General features: G+C 44.8%; 1 protein-coding gene across 3 annotated transcripts in view; it reads left to right on the top strand.

Moving 5' to 3' along the window:
• PCNX3 (pecanex 3) overlaps positions 1–24,813 on the top strand; it is an 873,417-nt gene that overhangs the window by 779,978 nt on the left and 68,626 nt on the right. For all 3 annotated transcript variants that reach the window (XM_086938333.1, XM_086938332.1, XM_086938334.1), the window contains exon 34: positions 22,411–22,868. In XM_086938333.1, coding sequence (XP_086794459.1) covers positions 22,411–22,868 — 458 coding nt within the window. The remainder of the gene's footprint in view (positions 1–22,410; positions 22,869–24,813) is intronic.

Here is a 24,813-nt window from a genome sequence, read left to right as displayed (position 1 = left end):
TACCGAACTTCTCAGTCTTCAGTGTAGCCATTATGGTGCTGTGGAGTTCGTAATGACAACCTCCCAGCACCATATACTATCAATGGCATCACTGCATTTACAGTGCCCAGGAATGGCCCTTGGTACTGTAGGGGCACAGGGCTCAAGCACCTGTGCCCACACCACTGGCATAGTGCACCCAGCTAGAGGGGTGACTGAAGTATGCCAGGGCAGTGTGTTTGTGGGTATGGGACACAGGGATGTGTGCCATGTCGACTCTGTTTAGTTCTGCACCAAGATACTCAGCCTGCAAAGGCAGTGTGTGTGGGTCAGGGTACAGGGCCTCTAAGGGTGGCTCAATAAGTGCTGCAGCCCTTAAGGGCTTTCTCTGGTCACAATGCCCTGGGTACCTAGGGTACCATTTACCAGGGGCTGACATGGGGCCAGATATGCCAATTGGGTTTAGTCTTTAGTGCAGTTTTTAGGGAAGGAACACAGGCCCTGGGTACCTGATTGGCAGGGACCCAGGGCACACCAAGGAAAAGCGCATCAGTTATCAGGCAAAAAGTGGGGGGGGGGGGGTTACTGCAACAGAAACCCACTTTCCTACACAAGTTATTTTTTGGCTCAGGACTGGGCATGGAGAGTCTGGTATCCCGACATGAGCATCGATCCTCCGGTCAGGCTGCCTCTTCGGTAGGATCTAATGTTGAGTGGGGATAGTTGACAGCTTTTGACCGCCCTCCCGAAGTCTGTGAGGTTATTCCGGCAGCCAGGGGTTCCTCCACAAAATCAGTATACGCCTACCGATGGAACATGTTTTGTGAATATTATACAGACCGGTCTATCAACCCTTTATCTGCTTCCTTATCTCAAGCCTTCTGTTTATACTTTCCTTGGCCCAACAGGACTCTGCTCTGGGCACTTTGAAGGGCTACCTTTTTGCCCTTTCTTCCTTTTTTTGGCTGCCTGATCAACCCTCTCTATTCAAATATGCACTAGTGCAAAGGTTTTTGAAGGGGTTAACCCATTTGTACTCCCCTTCACCGTTCATCATGCCACGGTGGGACCTCAATTTGGTGCTCACTTTTCTTATGTGTGCGCCATTTGAGCCGCTGCATAACTACCCTTTGCGATTGTCCACTATCAAGACAGCTTTTTTGGTGGCAATAACCTGTGCCAGGAGAGTGAGTGAACTGCAGGCACTGTCCTTACAGCCTCCTTACATGACTTTCTTTATGGACAAGGTAGTACTCCGGACTAGGGCATCCTTCCTGCCTAAGGTGGTAACGCCCTTCCACCTGGGACAGTCGGTTACCCTTCCTACCTTCTATGCACCCCCACATCCTTCCAAGGAAGAGGAACGTTTCCATAGTCTGGACCCAAAAAGAGTATTATTGTTCTACATTGATCAAACCAAACAGTTAATGTTAACATGTCCTTAGAGTGACTAGCACCAAAAAGCAGTTTTTCACTATGGGCACCCTAGCTGTCGTTTTAGAATAACAGAGTAAAGATTAAAATTGTATTACTGTATCAGGAATGAGACAAGCTAGAAAAATAAACAACTGTTAAAATATGTTAAAAATCAAATTCAATAGTGAAGTCAGATTTTTAATAAATACTAAGGAAGAGTAACTTTTAGAATGTTACCTTTCTCCTGCCTGAAGTTCCTGCAGGCTAATTGGAATTTGCTCTCCCAACTTCTCCCATCCAGAGATTAGCATTTGAATAGGTGTGAAAAGTGTGTGAAAAGCCTCCAAATAATAAACAGCCTGGGCAGAATTGACTACTCTGAACCTCTCAGAATATGCAGGATGGGGGATGCAGACATCCATCTTGACACTACAGTGACAGATCCTGCTTGACAGGTCTGCTGGGTTTATATGACACTGGGACACACTAAAAAGGTAAACATGATACCAAGACAGTTATTGGGTATTCACTGTTTAGTTACTGGAAAACCCTACTTTTGCTCTACCTGACTTAGGTCTTTGGATTCATTGTGGGGGCAATGGCTGCCCCAAATTAGACTTTAGTGTTTGGTAACGGCGGACACTAGGATTAACATAGTATCATTCCCTGTACTCACACAGCCCTCAGAGTGCAAGTTTATTATGGCTGAAGACTTATGCCATCTAGAAAATGTGCTAAGTGGGCAGATTTGGCCCCAGGAATGTTTACCCCAGTTGTTTAGGGCCTGCCCAGGAGTCATTCCTACCCACTACTTCTTGCCACACATAATAAATGTGGCACCTCCAGCCACCCAATTCAAACACTGCTGGACCTAAAGAAGAATAGAAAAGGACTGGACTGGCTGTCTGTGGCTTGAGAGGAGCCCTAAAGGATTGCCCCCTCCTACACCTAGGGCGAAGAAATGGACTCCAAGGGCCATAAGGCTGACTTCTATTCAAGCTACAGGGATACAACAAGCTACAAGAGGCCTTTCCTGCTACTTCCCAGCTGTACAGTGGCAACTGGATGTGTAATGATTCCTGCTGTTGGCCTCTGCCTGACTCCCTTCAAGTTTCTAAATGTCTCCCCTGATGCCTACGGGGCTTTAGAAGTGTACTTCTTGGGTTTTGACTTGAGGACTAAGGGCCTGATTTAGATCACAGCAGTCGGGCTGTGGTTCTGCCCTGGTGGAGTTCCCGACATTCAAATTTATAAATGACCACTAAGCTGGTGGTCATTTATAACACATTGGCAAGAACCGCCTTCACATGGGTCCTGTAATGTGTCTCTAGCTGTTTGGTGCCCTCAATCCTGCACCAAACACTTTCTTTTTCAAAATAAAAAAAGCATGCTCCCCTTACTATGCGAGTCATCTCTCATGGCGGGTGAAGCACTATTTACATTTTACTTTCCCGAAGCACAGTAAAAAAAATGGCTACATGTCTGCCAATCTTAATTGGGCGGGAGGACATGTAGACATTTCTCAGGTGGCTTTTACTCCCAAGGGCCATTGGAGAAGTCTGACCACTGTAGAGACAAAGTATTGTCCATTGTGGCCAAACTGAAGGGCCATCCGCATATAGATTGGTTGAGTGGACCTTTATGTTGGTGGGAGGGATCCCCTTCATCTCTGCTGCAAAGGAGTTCCCTTCCCGCCAACATATAAATCGTGCCCGAAGTCAAAGGTAAGCTCTTTGAGCCGGGTGAACCTGGTTTGTTTCTTATCCCTGCTTCACCGTGGTCAGCCTCAAATTGCACCCAGATCCTGGTCTACTGCTATCATAGGCACTTTGTGCTTCTTGGTGCCATTTCTACTTAAAACTTAAAAATTCATATCTCTGGTTCCACTTAATGGATTTTGTCATTTTGGTGCCAGTTTATTTATTACAGCTATTTTTCTAATTCGGTTTGGGATTTTTATTGTTTTGCATTTTGACTTTATTACTTGTTTGATACTGCATAAATAATTTACATGTTGTCCTAAGTTAAACTGGTCTGCCTTGTGCCATAGTTACCGGTTGGGGGGGGGGGGGGTGGGGGGGGGGTGTAAGCTCAGGTTAATTTAGTGACTTTAAAACTTCACCCTGACAAGTGTTAAGGTTTTTCTTTGAGGTGGGTAGTCACCCATCCCCAAATAATTCTGTTTCTTCCACAAACTAATATAACTTGGTTAGTTAAACGCAAGATCTGTTAATCTCCTTGGCCTTCTGCTTTCTTGAGTTAAAGGTTACACCTTTAGGATTATATTTTGGAGTTTGCAAATCTGTGCAGTTAAGGAGCTCCCATGAATGCATGTTTTTTAAATGGATGAATGATCGAGATTGGGGTCTTTCTGGACATGAGGTTTGTCCTTTGACTGCATGGTCTGAGTTTAGATTCAAGAAGATTGGTCTTGTCCCATAGCTCACCCAATGAGCATAAAAAAGGGGAGGTTTGAACGCGAGGCTTCTTAACACTGGGGGCAGTGTATGTCCCTAAGGGCAAAGGTGGCGCAGTCACATCTATTCAGATGTAGAACTTGTGTGGCTCCAGCATTCTAAGTTCTTTGGAGCATGCTAATTTTATGTATCTTGGATTTGGATTGAGAAGTTGGAGTCCATGATCACAGCCAGAATTTCTACTTCCATTGAGGTGGTTGGGAGTGATCTATTCTCCACAGACCATGAGAAAGTAGTCCTAAGACTGCTATGATCCAAACACGAGGGTCTCCATTTTGGGGGAGTTAGGTTTCAGTTCGTTCTCTACCATCCTACAATCTACTGCCATGGGGTTTTTCCTTTTTTAGCCCGTTCTGTTTAACAACTTGCTGTGACAGAAGATGTGATAGGTATGCTTTGATAAGAAGAGAAGTGATTGAGTATTGGGGTATTTTACCTACTCAAAAGGCAAATGCTGATGAGCAAAATGGAGGAAGAGCGGTCATTTAGGCCCTGTCTGTGAGGTAAAACTTAATTCAATTAAGTGCTGTACCCTGGATTCTTTCTTGTTTGATCGTTGAGCTAGTATTTCATTGTCAACAGTATCAGAGACTGCCTAAAACCAAGAGTATCACACTGGCTTAATTAAATTCAATGGTGTTCGTGAGATCAATACAGATGGTGTCTACTGCACATGCTGTGTGTCCGCTTGGAAACATCTTTGTGAGAAGCTTGTTATTTTCAGGAAAAATACATGCTTAAGATAAAGCATTCTTTTTCAATAAACTTCCCCAGTAATGCTCAGTTTAAATTGTTCTACAATTGGCTGGGTGAGACTGTCCAAGTACTTGAGCTTTTTAGATCAAGCTGGAGAAAAGCAATGCGAAGCATTGCGTCCATTTCGACAACTAATGTTGCCCGTCTCCTGGGAATCTGACGATTGGTATCTGTGAACGCGCACGTTCAGGCCGGCGCCGTGCCCATCTCCTTCCTCAGATTCCTGTGCGCAAACACACACACACAGCCACTCTCACACATGCGCACATACACAGCCACACGCATGCACACACACACACTGCATACACACACGCACCCCCCCCTAAACAGACACACGCGCGCACAGACAGACACACGCAAAGACACACTCGAACACACACACACACACACACACACACACACACACACACACACACACACACGTACAGCGTGTCCCTCGGCAGCCAGCATTCAGCATGCAGGGTTCCAGGACGTTCTCCCGGCAGTTCCTTCCTGTTTCTTTGCAAGCCCCGCCCACGTCCCAACGAAGGCTGCCTGACTTCGGCTAGCACTCCGTGGCATCTCAGACGCATAGCGGGTAGCATTAGCACCTCTTGTTTTAAAATGCGTTTGTTTATCTAGGACGGACAAGTTTACTGGTTGCTTGTTTGTACTCTGCTCGTGTAGCTTTCTCATAATTTTATCTTTTGAGGAATCAGGATACACTGCGCACACATGCATTGTTAAAACGTTGTGTGACTTGTATAGTTGCAGCCTGTCTTTTCCATTAAACATGCAGGCTTAAATTAACATTTCTGTGTCCTTCGTCCAGCCGCAATTTACTCTGACTAATGGCACATTCCGGCAGGTGCTGATTAAATAACCATTGTCCAACACTTTAGAAATGTCTGACTTGTCTGCAGGCATGCCTTCAGTGGCGATGGTTCTGGCAGTAATTTAATCCAACCATCCAAATGCCACTAATAATGCTTAGCAGCCTTTGGGCGGGGGCTTCCGTGGTGAATGTGATGGTCACATGAGAAATTTGAAACCAAAATTAGGAGCAAAAAAGTGGGTGAGCTCTGGAGAAACTACTTAGCATCATTTGCTATCCCAAACAAAACAAATGCATTTTAGGTGCCAGCTTAATTACTGCCGTAGATTCATCATGCTCGGTGGTTGCTGAAATGACATCTGGGAGGGTTGAGTGTGCTGACTCCCCATAGTGGCCAAGTTGGAAATGTCGCCACAGTCTGAGTCCATATCACAAAGGCTTATTTAGCTTTAATAAAGATTTTAGATGATGAACGGTTTATTGATGATAGGTGCTGGCGGAAATCTCATCCGCAGTGTGTCCCAAAATCTGCAAAATTATCACTGAAAAATCCATTTTCAATACTTTGAAGTCTCAAATAATTTTCTAAATTATTTGAGACTCCAAATTGGAGTTTGTCATGCTCTTAGAGTGTATATCACAAAAAGAGACCACTTCTAGAGTGTAACCAAGTGAATGTGAAGTGCCAAATAGTTATAAGGGCATCTCACAAAAAGTGATAGACTGGCATCACACACCACCAGGTGTCATGCTTCATCATCTGCCAGTCCTCGCCCTCCAGAAACCCCGTTTGATGGAGGACGGGCATACACCTGACGACAGGGATGCACTTTCTAAAGTGAGTGGGGGCCCAAAAAGGAAAAAAGAGTGAGTTTTAAAAGGCCATCACAGAACCCCCCATGCAACTTTATTCTGTAAGGGAACTGCATGGTATCTAAAAACAGTGGCGCGGTGAATAAGGAAACAATCATCCCATCACCGCTATACAAATGTTGTGAGGTGGGTCAACATGTTTCAGCCAAACGTCCCTATGGGTACATGGCTTTCATCAGGACCGATTTATAGGGGCTCCAATCTTACCATACATTGTTGGTAGTGCCACTCTGTGGACGTGACCTATAGTCAGTATCCAATGACCCATTAGAAAAGACCGGCTGGCCTCATGGGAGGATCGGACTAGGGAGTACCCCGTGGTCACACGGTGTGGCTGTTACGTTATGCTCCGCAAGAACACCTACGAGATGCGTCTCTCCTCCTCCCCGATGGATAGCTCTTAGAGTGCTCACATCAGGTACACATCAACACCTACCGCCCTTGTATTGCAATTACAGGCCTTGAATACCCATCACCTGCCAGAGTAGCCATCCGATGTCAGGAAAGACCTCTTTGTGCCAGAGATTGGCCACAATAATCGAAATTATGCCCATGAAACACCAAGTAATGGCAACATATGCCAATTCCGTATTATGTTTGAAAGGGCAACAATGATACCAAGGATGCCTACAGAATGTCCGTCACCATTTCACCAGGGATTTTCACATTCAGGCATGGCAAGAAGTGCCATATTATGCTATTGCTACCATTATGGAGGTAAGGGTCTAAAATATTCATAGGATGGCTTTTTTATATAAAGGATCCCTCCTCACGACAGATATCTCCCATTATGCGTTGAAGCAGCACTTTTGTGAGGTCACACAATGGGGCAGAAAATCCTAGTTCGAAATTTATAGAACACCCTTGACTTATGAAGGCCAAAGTGTGGGTTGGACATGCCGACTGTAGTGCATGCACATATAGAAACGCATACCTTTCGCCAAAGATACACGTTACACCACACATGCATTTGTACATGTATACACACTCACCAGCTGCACAGGAAAATGACCGTCGCACCCCCTCACATCCCCTCATCCTCACACCCTCACACACCCGCTCACCCTCACACCTTCTCACCCTCAAACACCCTCACCCCCGTCACCCTCATTCCGTCACCCTCACCCTCCCTCTCACCCTCCCTTACACCCTCTCACCCGGTCACAACCCCACACCCTCACCCTCACAACCCCATACACTCACCCTCCCTCACCCTCACCCTCCCTCCCTCACCCTCACCCTCCCTCACCCTCACACCCCCTCACTCTCACACCCCCCTCACTCTCACACTCCCTCACTCTCTCATCCCCTCACTCTCACACCCCCTCACTCTCACACCCCCTCACTCTCACACCCCCTCACCCTCCACACCCCCTCACCCTCCACACCCGCCCTCACCCACACACACCCTCACCCTCACACACCCTCACACACCCTCACACACCCTCACTCACTCTCACACACCCTCACTCACTCACACCCTCACACACCCTCACTCACCCTCACACCTTTTCATGCCCCTCGCCCTCACACACACTCACTCACAGACCCTCACACCCTCTCACACACCCTCACCCTCACTCCCCCTCACACCCCCTAACCCTCCCTCACCCTCACCCTCACCTCCTCACCAGCATAGCATAACAAAAGCTAGCATAGCATAACAAAACAAAGCATAGGATAGCAGAACAAAACATAGCAAAACACAACAAAGCATAGCATACCAAAACACAACAAAACAGCATAGCATAACAAAACATAGCATAGCAAAACAAAGCATAGCATAATAAAGCACAACAAAACATAGCATAGCATAACAAAACATAGCATAGCAAAATAAAGCATAGCATAATAAAACACAACAAAACATAGAATAGCCCAACAAAACATAACAGCATAGCAAAGCAAAACATAGCATAGCATAACAAAAGATAGCATAACAAAGCACAACATATCATAGCATAACAAATCAAAGCATAGGATAGCAAAACATAGCATAGCATAACAAAACAAAACATAGGATAGCAAAACAAAACATAGCATAGCATACAGCATCTCTCCGTCTCTCCGTACCACCACAGCATCACTCAGGGGCACCACTACATCACTATGCGCTACCACAGCATCACTGAACGCCACAGCATCACTCGTTGGCCATCACATCACTCAGCGCCACAACAGCATCAGTTTGTGCAACCATTTAACAACACCTGGTTCAAATATGTTCTCTCAATGTTTCAAGCTTTATTACAAATGTAACAAAAATATGTTAATGTTTCACTTTTGTTCTTGGATTTTCGTCACAATAAAATACACTGAACATAATCTTCACAAAAGTTATTTACAAAACTTTAAGCTATTGCCATTCTAAATTACTATAACATTTATTTAAGTATTAATTATTGAGAATAATTAAAAGCCATTGTTATTTGTAATATCAATACATGTAAGTCACGTACATACAAGACATATTGTATTACAAATGCTATAGGTGTCACATTTGCGAAAGTTATGACTATTGGCATTGTAAATGACAAAGCTTTTAATTTCGCTATTTTCAAAAACAAAACAAATAAAAAATGTGTCCTTTACAATAACAATAGCTCAAACCTTCCTAATGCGAGACCTATTGCATTGCAAATGCTTGTTTAAGATAGACTTTGTTAGATATTTTCTGGTCGCTGGGGAACCAACCATCCTATTGTTAGGGAAAAACTAATGTCCACCGTGGCTGGTATGGCAGCAGAGAATGGAAGGTGAATGCTCTCCATTATGTTAGAGTGACAGACGTCTTTTGAGTTTGCAGTGTTAATTAGTGCATAGTTTTTTTATAGCAAGTCGAAAGAGCTTAGGGTTAAGTTGTTTGGCGGAGATAGCAGGAATATAGCAGATGGCAAGGAGATGCAGTTACAGCCTCAGGTACAGAGAAAGTGTGATTCTTTATTATTACATATTTGAATTAAATATCTATTGTGATATTGCAGAATTCCTAAATTCGGTTGGTGCTATTTGAAGTTATAGAATTCTCAACTGCTTTCGAAAAGTTTCTTGGTTGTGCATGACTCATCCAAGATACAAGTGTAGTGTGATCTCCAGGCTTTCATTGTGGTTGTAAACAAAAACCAACCGGTGCACCAAATAGTACTTATACATTAGAATAACCAAGAAGTCTGATTCAATTTCAAAGATGCATTTTCAAATCTTCCCTTTATTCAAATAGGTTCAGATGTGGAATGCATGTACAGGGAAGAACAGCCAACGCGATTCGTCCAAGACAATTGACTTCTTCAGGGCTGTAAAGTGACACATATATAAATACATTTTCACACAATGTGGTCTCCTCACAGGATCGCTCCACAGCGGGTGCTGGCGTTGGGCCAGACCAATGGCCAAAAGACAATTTTTTGAACAAAGGACGCCGCACACAGCAACTTCTTTTTTTACTGATTTATTTCAGTGCCCAGTCTAACACCTAAATACATATACATGTCTATTGCCTCGGTTACAAGGATTTTGGGGATAACAGGATAGGTGGGATCTCCGATAGGGGTTCCACTGTTGTGCTCAGTTTTTGTTGTTTGTGGTTGTTTTGCCCTTCTGCAGCACTGAATCTTTCATATATTAGCATGCTTGAATTATTTCCCAAAGTCTATCCAGGAACCCTTGGTATTCAATATTATCAATCCAGCGACTGGCATGTAAAGCAAATGGAAAAACGTTCATAAATATTAAATAGCCCATCCACCTCCTATGACCTGATGTCCAGCCAATCAGGTGGAGGTGCTCAGGGCTTCAACTCACCCCAGAGGCCCCAATTGCAAGATTTTCAACGATTTGGCATCAGGGAATCCCTCTCAGCTCTTCTCATTTGCTACTCTACTAAATTATTTTGATTAGATCTGCACTTCAGGATACAAGATAGTGGTAGTCTTCCCACACAAGGAGCTGAGATATATTTTTTTGTGACTCATAAGCATGATTGCTGGGTCCTCTCACACAATGACTCTCTTCAAACCATGTAAGGTTGTGGAGCCAGAAATGCCTATACTGATGACCCTCATACAAAATATATTTTGTGTCTACTGAAACTAGGTCACCGGCAATAAAACCTGTGACATATACAAAAATGTAACCACTACGACCCTCAAAGATAGAGAGGGTAGACTGCTGTGCTTGCTAATTCCAGGGGCCTCTGTAGAGAAAAGTTTCTCAGCTGAAAAACGCAAATTGGAAGAACCCAAAGCACAAAATATTGCTTCTGCAACCTGATTGCAGCCCGCTGTAATGCCCCCAAAAAGATCCTCTGCGTCTTCTCTTAAGGGACAGACTTCTGATCAAGGTGCAGCAAAGGCTTCCACTTTTAAAGGTTCTCTATCAATGAAAAAAATCTAAGAAAGATTCAAAATCACACCTTCCACATATGATTAAGCCTATTGACAGCCAACGAAGCTCTCAATGAAATGCTAAGCATCCACAAATTAAATGTGTGAGCGCAAGAAAAATTACTCAATATTTATTGAATCAGGCAGAACCAATGTGTTTGATCAGCCAGCTAAATTAGTTATGGCCAAATACATTCAATGAATAACTAATGCAACCATATATTTTCTGAATCCCAATCGTAGGCACTGTTGATTTTACTTGTGTTAAATATATAAAATACAACAAACATTTGTAAACATCACAAAAATGCAGAAACATTATTTTGACAAAAAAACAAAATTAAGGTCAATCTAAACCTCTCTCGACCGCATCATTCAAACAAGATTTAACAAGAATAGATGGTTCTAATATTCCTTTCCAGAAGTGTATAATCCACTGTAAAATAGTCTGAGGGGAGAAACAATATTACCTTTTTCTGATATATATCCCCATCAACAATGATTAATTCACTATATTCTGTTCTTTGGTTTTCCTTCCCATGAAGAGGGATTATCAATTCGTTTCTGCCTTTGATGCATGTAAGGGCTCATGAGGACCAGTGGTAAAATGGGTGACAATTAATTCTATAATCAATACGCATAGATATACGTATAAATCATATAGAAAACTAAGAATCAAATCCATTATGCCCATGAAGTAGAAAAAAAACAGTGCTGAAAGTATTTGTGGTGCAAAAACTCAACTCCAATTAAGAGGTAATAAAATGCCAGAACTCAGGACCACTAGTTAACAATGACAGAGATGATTCCATTAATATAAATATATACATGTGAGTGTATACCGCAAGTGCCATTAATGATGAACGCCTCATGAATATAAAAAATATAAAACATTCTAAACATTTGTTGACTTTCCAATACCACACTCTAAACAGAACAGTTGTCGATGAGTTTAACATTGATGACTGTCTCCTCGTCATCAATAAAATCCTTTTCTAACACTGACCCTCTATTGACAACCAAGGATCTACAGCTGACAATTCAGTATCTCAAACCACACCATTGACAACATATCTATCATCCGTGAAGCATCACTCGTTGAGGAGGTCCCTGTCAGCAAAGTCTTCCACAGAAGTTTTGCTGTTGACAACTAAGCAAAAACCGTCATCTCTCACTAAACACTCTCCAATGATCATATCTTAGTCGACTGCAGAAACTGTACCTGTATTTTCTGAACCCAAAGACGCACCAAATACTTTAACTAAAACTACCACTACTGCCACTGCATCCCAGATAACCACTATAGCTATAGCAACACTGCAGTGGTCTCACCACTCTGCATTACACCAGAACCACCAGTACAGGTACTAGATGACTCCTCTTCAGAATCTCTTCACATGTGAATAGTTTTTTCTGAACAAAAATCAGATATACAACAATTATATTGGGATGACGATGGTGACCACCCAAAAATGGCCTTTCGTATTCATTTTGTAAATGGGGGAATCTGTTGTAGATCCTGAACCTTGTGGTCATCAGGAACCACTTATTACAAACTGTCACAAGACCAGAATATATCTCAACCATCGGCGTCCTAGATGGCTCAAGTACCCATGGATTTATTCCAATCATTGAAATGAATCAAGATTTGTAAAGGCGATTGCAACCACTCCCTCCAACTCCGGTACCTCATGAATATCTCATTACACATCTGATCCCTTCTGTACAGCATGCCCAGGAACAACCCAAAAGTGCCATTAATGACACACCTGCAGATGAATATTGTAGCAAAGTGGATTATAATTTGGGATGCACAAGGGTCAACCGCAAAGGAATCGGTCACATCCACCCACTAGCTGTCACACAGATTAAATAAAATAAACCTGTGCTCAATCCCTGGTAACATCACACAAAGCAGTTGTGTTTAATTCAAAGGCAATGTGTAAAATATATAAGCAGTGTCTACATGGTAGACAAAGTCACACAAAACATAATACAATTCCGCAACCAATTTTGAAATAAAGAGACCAATGTCATCAGTAAAAGAAGACAAAAACAACAAAATATCCAATAAGGGCAACCGGAAATATGAGTTTAGAAAGATTCAAGGGAAATTATCAGCAAAATTCACAAAACGCAAATGATAGTCTATGGAAGTGGTAGACCAGGACCTCGTGTGATTTGAGGCTGACTGATTTAGCTCTGGTCAAATATAAGTAGACTGCCCTGGTGAAAGTCTGAAAATAAAAAAAAATAAAAAAAAGTTTTAAAAAGTTTCCAAGCTCTTTTGCAGAAAAGGACTTTGTAGCCTCTGTTGTGGAACTGAAGACCAGATACTTAAATCAGGTTCATCTTGATAGAGCTTTGAAGATTTTTTGCGGAAAACTTTCCAATGCGGAATATGGCTTAGTAATTTTTTTCTGCGGTGATAGGAGCCTTGACTGGCACAAAGCTGAAATTCAATCCCATACATCCAAAGCTTTGGAGTAAAGTTTTCATAGTTTACAAACTATTCTGGTGCCAAGCAACCAAAAAATATACTTCAGAGGCACCTGAGGAGGGAACTTAGAAATACTCAGGGTGCCAGGCAGAAGCCAACAGCAAAGTTCAGTTGCCACTGGTCAGCTGAACATTTCCAGGAAGAAGCCTCTTGCGGCTTGTTGTGTCCTTGTACTCAGGACAAAAAGTGGAGTCTATGTGTCAGTTGACTGACCTCCTGTGTGGTTACAAGATGGAGCAGGTCCAGTCCTTAGTGGTCCTCTCCGGTTACAGACAGCAGGTCCAGTCCTCCTCTGATCTTCCACACGTCCAGAAAGAACTCTGAGGAGGTACCTTCAGGTGCCACATTTATGCCTGGCACTAGCTAGTAGGTGGGGTGACTCACGGGTACTCCCTCACCATTGAGGTAAAAGTTCCTGAGGGCAACAATGCCCACTTTTTCAGCACAGTCTGTTTGCCATACTGCAGATAATTTCACAATGCCCTTCACTCTCAAAAATTCAACAAGCATTTGCAATGCAATAGGTCTCGCATTTACACGAGTTCGAGCTAGTGGCATTGTAAATGACAATACCTTTTATTTTATGTTTTGTTATTTAAAACATAACTAGAAGGCATTGTCATTTACAATGCCAAGAGCATTGCACTTAGCAACGGAGGTTGCACAGGGGGAGGACAGAGCAGAGCAGAGCCGATTGGAAAGCCGGGGGCAGTGAGGAAGCAGCGAACTCCCTCCAAAAACTTGCCTGGCGCCTCTCGTACCTACTGTCGCTGGAGTCCCGAGGCTGGAAAGACTGCTGTGCTCCCACCGCCGCAGCCGAGCGCGACCTGCGTCTTGCGGTTTGGCTGCCTGTTTCTCGGCGGTTCTTCCCGCCATTGGGGACACTGCTGCCAGAACTCACCTGGTGTCGACGGACCTGGATGCGGGTGGACTGCTGTGCTCCCGCCGCCGCTGCTGTTTGCGGCCCGTGTCTTGCGGTTTGGCTGCCTGCTCTCGGCGGTTCTGCCATGGCTGGGGCCGCCTGGACTGCCTGTCTGCCACCCAGAGTTCCGAGGTGCGCCGCTGCTATTTGCGGCTCGCACCTTGTCTGACTGTTGCCTGTTGCTGGCTGTTCTGCCCGTGGTTGAGGCTGCTCATAGTACCTGCATGCCTGCCGCCCGGAGTGCCGGGGTGCCTGAGTGCCCGTTTCCACCGCTCATGGTCTGCTGCTCACGGGGGAGACACGCAAAAGTGAGCACAGAGGCACTGAACGGCACGTACCAGAAAGTGGGTATTCGCCTGGGACGGTCTGGACTTCGGGGACACATGCTCAAGGAAGTGCAGCATCGGGGAACACTAAAGTGCACTCCTGTCAGCGAGCTCGGTAGACTCTTCTGGGCTGTTGTGGGCCCCGCTTCTGGTGGATTGTGATCCCTGTAGTTTCTCTCTCCACCAAATCAGGGTTGCTGGGGTCGAGTTGAGGGGGGCTGTGCAGGGTCAAGCCGTGCAGATTCCTGCTCCCCCTCTCTCAGTCCCTCAGGCGCGCCCACCTTCTCCACTTCCTCCCTCAAGCCCATGCAGCGTGTAGGTTGAGCGGTGCAGAGTGGTAGCAGAGCAGGGATTAGAGCCACGCACCTACGGACGACCCCCGGCAGACCCGGACTGGACGGAACTGGACCAGGCACCATCAGAGGGGGATAACCGCTTCCACACCGCCTTCAGCACACAAGAGATGCCCAGTTGGGTGGCAACGAGGGGAAAAAGGTTATCTTCCATTGTCTGAACCCTTCCATGGGAAGACTGTGGGGCAACTAGGAGTGAGGAGTGGCCTAGCTCACCTAGCTCTGCTCACCTTCAGCAAAGAGGTGAGGAGGAGAGAGGAAGGTCTTGTAAAACGTCATAATCGCCCATAGCCCCCCCGGTGGTGAAAAGTGCCTTCCACTACCACTACCACTTTATACAGACGGGCTACTTACAATCTACTGTTAGTTTTGTAAGCACTACCCTGCGGGAGTCTCATGGAGGGGCAAGTCACTATGCCACTTAAGAAACTTCCCCAGAGAAAGGGTACTACCCTTCGAGCTGTCTCCCCGGGGGGTGCTCTACAACAGTCACCGTCAACCCAAGATAAAGTGTCATACCAGGTGGCCAACTGTCACAAGCACGGATTAGTGAGTTTTCAGTAAACCTGCTCCTCAAACTGGCTCTGCCCCTACTCCGACACCAAAGTGTGATGCGGAAACCCAGGACCACGATAAGCTCTCTTCTCCCAGACCTGGTCATATCAAAAAATCACTTTCTGAGAGTCCTCGCTTATGCTCGCCCGAAGCTCACGTTCCACATAAGAATCACCAGCCGTATAGGCTTTTCCAGGATGATGTCATCACGATCCAGGACACTTTTATTGACCCATTAAGAGTTCATCCCACTGGCGCTGGAAACCTTTCTGCATCAGACCCTGACTCAGACTCTACAGAAACTATTGTAACAACTACTGTAGCCAAATTACAAGTTCAAGCCCAAGTTCATGGCAGCATCCTGCCCGCTCCTTTAAACCTTCCAGAAAGCTGCAGAGATCCGGCAGCAGCTTATTCATTATCGAAGCCCGCATTACAATGCAGTCCTGGTGCACATCAAATTGAGCCCAGTGACTCCTCATCTTCAAGGAAGAGCCCAAAGTATGAAAGTCCCCTGTCATCTAAAAACCTATCCGATCGATTTTTGGCTTCCCTAGAAGAGCGAATCGAGGAATCCCTAGCCCACACACCAGGTTTCAACCCTTACTACAACTCCTTCAGCACTGTGCATGAAGACAAGGACCCACCTGTATCTACCCCCTCAGGATCTAGAAGTCCCATCTCGGTCTCGTTGACGTCCCTTCACGTAAAGCAAGACTCGATTGCAACAGCTCTGTTATGGCAATCTCAGAAAATGGAACTACAGATTGACTTAATTCAAACTTTGGCTTCAGCACCTTCTGGCCTGGGCTCCAGGCTAAGCTCTCTCGAAATATCTGTAGGGCCTCCCGATAGTTCGAACTCTTGTTCCTGCTGTCCATTAATCAACAAACTCTCAACCCTTCCAGAAATTCTGGGAGCGCTTTTGGACAGCGTGAAGTTCAACACCAATAGAAACGGGAAACCGAAATCCACTCAAGAGACTCGAACCGTTTTTTCCTCTGAAGAGTCCTTGTGTACTGCAACATTGGATGGCCCATCATCAGCGAGAAGAACTATCTCCCTTTCCTTGGAATTAGATCTCAAAAATTCGCCTTGCTTGTCATTGGCGACCAGCCCAAGCAATCCCAAAGCTGGCTCGGAGTGCACTAACATCAGCAGTCTAATGCCTATTCCATCAGCGATTACGCAGTCTGATCGCACTGACACAGCCCATTTAAACATGGCCTACTTGCCATCTAATCTTCCCACGAAACCTCCACTGTCCAGGAGGGAGAGAAACAAACTTTTAAAAAATCCCAAAAACGTCTTGCGAAAAGGAGAGCAGGGCTCGACGGGTCAGGGGCATCTAGTATGCCAGCTTCTGAAGCGAGGGGGCTCTCCTATTTCCCCATTTTTAACCTGGCCTCAAAACCTAAAATGAAAACCCCTGAGACAAGAATGATTCTCATGGACAATAACGACGCCACTGATAATTTCCGGCCATTAACACAGGAAGTGCCAAAGGGAACGCCCCGGCATCCGGAATCACTGAACTATACTCAACAATTGCGATGCATGGATCTTTGCCAAAAAAAAATAAAGGAACAGCCTCTCAAGACCAAAGCTTGGGCAGTCAAGACAACATAACACAGCCCCTAAGGAAAGTCCCAAACACATGGAACAGCCCAAACAAAGGCCCGGAAAATGCAAAACAAACCAACGTAGACTTCCAAATTACAACAGAAGGTGAACTGACGGGCCCTTCTCTGTGTCACTCGTCAGGTGACCCAACCAAAACTCTTTGGGATCACCCTATACAAATGCAGAGGCCTTCTCAATCCATACCAGGCAAAGGGGGTTCGTAAGCAACTGTTACAACATGGTCTCGAAAATCTCTAAGGGATGCAATCTTTGGGGAAGCCAGCCTCTTTGAAAACTGGGGCATAGAACTTTGGGTTCCTCTACAACAAAAATATCCCCACGTTCTTCTTCAGGATGACCTAGTGAGGCCGTACATCAGCGTACTGAAGGGGACTCTGGGTGCAACCCATGTTTGGCTTCCAGATGCTTCGAAAGTGGATAGCCTCATAAACATCTCATGTAATAACAATCAACGTCTGGTGAGCTGTAAATCCAGTCACCCTGTCTCCCACGGTACTCCGATGGAGAGCCTTCAACCGCATACTCCTAGCAGCACTCCTCCTAACGGGGAAGCCAAATGGTCAGACTACAAACTGACCATTTCTTCTTGGAATGTGGCTGGGTTAAAGTCAACCTTCTCATCCAAATCAGCTGTGGAATTTCTGAATAAGTGACATCATTTGTTTTCAAGAGACTTGGTCTCTATCTCCATCGCCTCTCCACGGCTATTACGAACTTTTTCAATCAGCCTCCCAGCCCAATTCCTATGGAAGACCTTCTGGGGGCCTCTCCATATTCATCAAACACAGGTGCGATCGCAGCTATTCCCATCTATTGGAACTTAACGGCAGGGCAGACTGTATTAATTACCGGTCTTTCAACCTTAAGCAGGGTCTTTTCCTTGCTTTTAATTAATTGTTACCACAACATAGTTAAAACTTCAAAATCAATGGCAACAGCCTTATTGTTTAAACATCTGGAAGATCTTTTATTGGAATTCGCCTCTGCAGAAGTACTGTTATTAGAGGATTTCTGCATCAGAGACCTGGCTACCAACGCCCATTCAGTCACCAAAACTAAAGAGCAAGAAGCCATGACTACTTTTTTAACCAATTACAACTTACGTTCTGCAAAGCAAATCACATTGGAACAGAATCCTGGTGCCCATCTGTCGCCAACATTTAAGAATCTTTCGACCTTTGACTATATTTTCTCATCACCATCTCTGGCGAATAAATTAATCATGATGGAAATCCCCACTCGTACCGAGAGCGACCATAAACTGTAACAATGGACCTGCAAGTGCCTGCCGCTGCCGAAATAAATGAAGTGGGGCACTCAATGCAGGTCGAACTCCACACTCTAGTCAGACGTATTAAATGGGACGCCTCGGGTTCTGATAAGGTGGGGTCCTGGCTTATGGGAGCAACTCCAAACTCCACGCACAATGCCCCCACAGACTTCCATCCCTGGTGGGACAACGCCATTGTCAAATTACGAGACCTCTTAACAGGCCCTGAAGCTCACCACAGACCCAACGGGCCTCGCGCGAAGCAGACTTTTGACCCGGTGTTAGCCATCCAAAGAGCCCTAAGGAGGGTTGTGCGCCTGCATGAATCAAAAGGCACTGCACACTCTGCTAACAATATGGCCTCACTGCGCAAAGCCTTTAAAAAATCATCATGGGAAGCTAAGAGACGAAATGAACAGAATGAGTGGCTAAAAATATTTGCCCTGTTAAAGGGAAAAAACCTGTCCCAGTTTTGGAACCACATAAACAAGCTTCGTTCCTCCAATAAGAACAGAGGGAACGCGGTCCGTGAAGAAGATTAGGCCCAGCATGTGATTCAACAATACTGCTATGACACCCTGGTCCCTGTGGTGAGCGAATTTAGAGATTGTGTCGCTACTACGCAGATAGAAATCCATGAGCTGACTACTACCGCCGAGGTCTCCAATTATTTGAAAGCCATGAAAAACGATGGTGCTCCCGGGCCCAACGTCCTTCCATCTGTGGTATTCAAATGTGCGCTGGAAGAGTGGCCAAGCTTTTGGTCCCCTTATACAACAACGCGTTTACTACCTATCGGTTACCAGACTCATGGACAAGTTCGATCTTATGCCCAATATTTAAGAAAGGAGATCCCTCTCTTCCAGCGAATTATCGGCTCATTGCCCTATTAGATCTTGAGGCCAAGGTATATGCCCGGTGCCTTCTCAGGTCGCTAGAAAATGGGTAGCAGAAAACATTCTACCATATTTTCAAACTGGGTTTCGATCCTCTGCCTCTACAATAGACATCACCACTCTGGCTATCCTGAGTCAACAAGCAGCACAAAAAAAGCATCTACCTCTTTATTGCTGCTTTATAGACTACAGCGCTGCCTTTGATAAAGTGTTTCATAACACCTTATGGAGGAAATTAGACAAGTGGGGGATCCCTCAGAGTCTGCTAGGAGCCCTTATCTCCTTGCATAAGAACACATGGGTGCGAGTTAGAACTGGCCCAAAGACAGTCTCTGCAAAAATTCCAACCTCAGATGGCCTAAAGCAGGGGTCTCCAAACCGGTCCTGGAGGGCCGGATCCATGCCAGATTTTTGGGATATCCCCATTGAGATACATGTAGTTATTTTAAAAATCTGGCATGGATCCGGCCCTCCAGGACCGGTTTGGAGACCCCTGGCCTAAAGCAAGGTTGCGTTCTCGCCCTCCTCTTGTTCAACCTTTACACCGCTGACCTGGGAACATTCCTGGAGAAAAGCAATCTCCTTCCGCCAAAACTGGGCCTTGCAAAAACAAACCTGCACATTTTGCAATATGCCGACGATATTGTTATAATGGACCAGGCAAAATCTGGGCTTCAACGAGCTTTAAGCAACCTCCACAAATATAATACTGCTAACGCTTTAAAAATCAACCAGGAAAAGACAAAGGTTTTGATATTCGGCTGTTGCAAGAACAAGAAAAATTTAAGGTGGAACATTGAGCCTGCAAAGATCAAAACATCAAAATATAATTACCTGGGGGTCTGGTTTAGCGAGTCCTCTAGACCATCAGCTCACCTAGCCCCTTGAAAAAGAGAGCTGGAGCAATAACATATTCTCTGATCCGACTTAACCAGTCCCTGAGTAGTCCTTCTGCAGAACCCATTCTGAAGGCGATTAAAGCCACTCTTCTCCCCGCCTTAAACTATGGGCATCAGGCCTTCCCCGTCGCATGCTCTTCCAGTCTCGACCATGCCCAAGTTTGCATTTATAAAAAAAATCTTCCATCATCCGAACTTCATCCACAGGGCAAGACTACGACTGGAGCTGAGCCTTCAAAGACTATCTATTTTTTGTGAGGCTGATACCCTGAAATACTTTATAAGGACACTAAAAGCCGCAGACAACACCCTAAAAGCCCGGTTAAAAGAAACTCTTGCCAGCCCTGGGAATCCGTGGAATCATCAAATCATAAAGGCCATAAGATCGCTAGACATCGATAACTCATTACTAACCACAGACACTATTCCATACACAGTCTGGAAAAAGGTTATCAATAAGCAGGTCAGACAAATTTCCCACCGGATGGACTCCCAGGCTCTAAAAACATCAACTCTCTTGCTTCCTCTGAATATCTCGTACCTCCCTGGGGTACCTCAATCTTGCCTCCTGGAAAATCTGAACGCCGTTGGCTCGGAAGAACATAATGTTCATGTGTCTCCTAGGTCTGCGCTACACTGCCTTCAACCGATGGGCTCCAACAAGTGAGGAGGGGGCCTGCAGACTGTGCAACTAAGGTCCGAATCATGGTTGCATCTTCTGTGCTGTCGTCCCGACCTTGACGCTCCCAGAAGACTTCTTTTAAAACCCTTATATTCAAAATGGGGCATCAGGACATGTTGGGAGGCATCAGCCCTTTACTTTACTACCTTAGACACTCAAGTGCTTGCAAGGACTGGAAAATATGTGAGACTCCTGGACCTTTTTTTACCCTTTTTGGCCCCTGCTCTTCCAGTTCCTCCCCCCCCCCCCCCCCCCCCCCCCCCCCCCCCCCAAAACCGTATCACAGACTTTTTTCGTCCCCTGGCCTAGTGTTCCTGTACTAATTGATTTTATTTTAGGCTTTGGAATCCTGCTATGTGATTACAATGGTAACTACAAGATTGCCTTTTTATTTCTGTGTATAGGAGCTTAAACCTTGATGGTTTCCTTAGTTTTTGCTTTTAACATGACAATTGTGGTATGTTGACACTCTAAAGCAATGGTTTTAATTAACTGTGCTAATTTAATAAAAAACCTTCAACGTTCTCCCTGGACTTTGATGCCACCCTGTGTGTTGCTTATTGGTCACTTGATAGTAAAAGCTGAGGAGAGGGATAACATCTCAGTGGGAAAACATACCTTCAGGCTGATGAAAATAGGCCTTCTTTCCCTTAGTACCATTGAGTTTAAAGAAGTAGGTAAAGCAAAATGAAAAAAATAAATGGTAATCCCTTCAGGGTAATTCTAGTACTCCCAGTTCCTGCCTTCTCAGCACCAGCTCTACAGTCACTTATGGCATATTTCATAGCTCCAGCTGTCTGTAGTGACATGGTTTTGATCCAAGTTGTAGTGTTGGGAGTGCAAAGATTTAACTCCTTCGACGCTCATGACGAGCTCAGCTCGTCATGAGGTACACCTCTCGTATCTCATGACGAGCTGAGCTCGTCATGAATAATGGGATTTACCGTTTTCCAGCGCAGGAGAGGGAATACGATAAGCACCGATGGTGTTTAGAGTGCTTCTGTCATAATGAATGTCATTTATTATATTCTATTTATTTGAAAATGGGATCTTACAAATTGACAATCTGTATTCCTAGACAGCCTCAGCAATGTCATTGTGCTTACACATTAATGTCATTCTATTCAGAATTAGCAGATTTGGGCCAAAGGGGAGATGTTTATGGCTAGTAAATCATGCACTATGGCTGATTCTGGTTTCAGATCAACCATGTTTATCTCTTGCTGTCTTTGGAAAACCTTTCCCTAAGAGGATGTACAAATCTTTTAGGCTATCCGCCTAAAGAATTTGTCTTTTTCGTAGTAGTCCATTAACTGGGTCATTTCAACCTTAAATGTTGCTGCTCAAGTCTCCCTCCATCCGGGGTTTTCCCCGGAAGAGCACTCTCTCCAGGGACTGCTTTCAAACTGCCATAGGCCTCAGTGTCCTTTAGTCCTTAAAGATATTAACCTTGAGGCAAGTTGCACCTGTGACAGCTGTGGCCGACTGCTTATGTGCCACTTCAAAGATTGCGTCTTATTCTAAAGCTCCTCTTTCTAGGCCTAAACGGCATGCATAGCACCATAAGATATCCTAGTTTATAGCATTATTTCAATTGCAGCCATAGTTTTAATGCTTATTAGACCTTCCCTCTATCTCTGCTAATTATTTAATTGCTTTTCTGCAGGAAGCGAGCAGAATCTACCATTGGGTCAGAACTGGCTGGTCCGGCCGCAACCCCTGCAACTGTCACTCCTAGCACAGTCCGAAGGTAGACGAGAGGGAAGCCACTCCCTGCAGTGGACGTCCTCCATTCAAGGCCTCCTTGGGCAGAGGTTGTCCAGCAGCCAGGTGTCGTTCAACAGCTCGCTGGTATCAATGGCTTCTCAGATGGACCGATTCTCAACAGGAAGCCAGCTGGATGGCTCGAGTCAAGGCAGAGTGTTGCATCGCTCTGGCCTAGGTTCCTCAGCTACCTTCACCTATGAGGGCCTCTATGGGAAGTGGAGCCTGGCTGGTCGTAAAGGACTCAACGGACTTGCTGCAGCACCCGATGGGGATGGCAATTCGGGCACTCAGTCTAGTAGCAGTGTGAGCACCACCGCAGGGACACCTGCAAAGTGCACTGCCAACTCCAAAACACAGGTGAGACCTAGCACAGACCACTCATCCTTAAAAGAAAGGCTGTGATGGCAAAGTGTATTACTTATTTGACCTTTCTAGCTTTCAGACACAACCATGCTTATGCTGTTACATTGGCTGCCAAATGAGATATGAACCCAGATGCTTTACCCACGCAGTTGTCGCTGACATGACTCTGCTTCAGTGATAGTTTGTATAGTGGTATATCAGGTGGCTTTTTTCCTCTTCTCCATAAGTATTGATGATTATAGTTTAAAATGTTCTGTTACAGTGCTATATTTACAAGGATTTCACATAGGTTCCTGTTCGCTCCCATTCTCCTCGACTTAGCAAAGTTATACACTGCTACATGGTCATCTCACTTGCCTTTTAGTGGACTCTTCCAAAATCATACTCTTGCACAAGGGATCATCTTTGCAACTGAGTCCAGCTATGCCCACTGAATGTTATTTTTCATAGGTTCTGTGGTTTTTTAAAGTGTATTGCGGTGAGACGAGAACCCTGATTAACAAAATGAATTTGAGATTAGTGGCCACCTTCTATGCCACTTAGCATATTTCTAACCATATCCCATTCAGTCCCTTTACAAGTTGAGAAGAGGTCAGTCATTGTCTCCTGTAAATTCTTATGACAGTTTTATCAAGCAATTACCTTTCTTGCTGTTACCTCTACAGTATCTTGGACAGCAGCATTTTTTTCCGTCCAGGTTTTCTTTTTCTTTTCTTTTTTTGTGCAGGACTAACGACTTCTGAATGGTGTTGAATGTGACAAATGGGAATATGATGTATGGCTCAGCACAACCACAAAGGCACCAAGCTCCAAAGAGCAAAGGTTATGGCTCTTAGAGCAAGTTTGGCCCAAGCGGGACAACTGGCCACTGTAATGGAGAAACAATCTCAATTGCGTCAAACAGAACTTTCAGAGTTCTTCTGTGGCAAAGAGTCACAAGAAAAAGAGGTCTAGATCAAAAAGCAAATCTCAGTTTTTAATAATTGCTTTCCTCAAATAAAAAAAGTCTCCTTCCTGGACCATGTTGGTTATGCTAGTTTGGTACCCTCTGTCAGTAATTTGGTCCAAACCTAGGCCCTTGCTATTCTGGTTCCATCTATTTTTATTTATTTTATTTTATATAATGCTATTTTCTATAGCGCAAACTTTACCCGAAGGTGTCGGAGCGCTTTACATAAGAACCAGTTGCAAAACATAAGGACTAAGGATTACATGTGTTACATAAAAGATACATACAGAAAAAAATGTAAATGTACAAGATGTAGAGTCACACAAGGAAGAGATACAAACAGAAAGAAGAGAAATGAATGGAAATACTCTGAGTCACGTAGGAATGGTAGAGACTACAAAGGTCTACTTCATTTGCCCCAGTATTGGAACTTTCATAGATTCCCATGCTTTGTATCATTCCCCGTCGTCGGAATGGGAGCCTCGGTATATAAAAAATACCATAGTGTTAAGCACAAAAGTGAAAAAAAGACCTAGGCCTCATCTCATTTTGTAGCTTATCCAACTCTTTTTGTAAAAGAGACCAAATTCTCGCAATAACCAATCAGAGCAGCCTCACCGCATAGAACCTTCCTGAGAGAGCCTCAGAGCCTCAGATTTTCTACCGCACGTGTGCTAGGGATTCTCCATTGAGCTCTGCTCAATTTAATTCACTTGATCTCAAATTTACTTCACTTTTTCACTATGTCTGACAAGGAAAAGAAGGCACTGTTTAGAGCTTGTGCTACCTGTTCGAAGAAGAGGCTGTTTGTGGAGGACAAACATGATGATTGTATATATTGTTTGTATCCGGACCACAAGGCCACAGAGTGCAAGATTTGCAGGACCTTCTCAACTAAGACCTTGAGGGACCGAGAAGGCCGTCTACTAACCTGGTTACAAAAAATGAAGACTCGAGAGGGAGTTTTATCTTCTGACAGTGAGGGCTCTT

Source organism: Lissotriton vulgaris, chromosome 9 (assembly GCF_964263255.1).
Source record: "Lissotriton vulgaris chromosome 9, aLisVul1.2, whole genome shotgun sequence".
Taxonomy (NCBI): Eukaryota; Metazoa; Chordata; class Amphibia; order Caudata; family Salamandridae; genus Lissotriton; species Lissotriton vulgaris.
The sequence above is the reverse complement of the archived record's forward strand: the minus strand, read 5'-3'. Positions and strand labels throughout refer to the sequence as shown.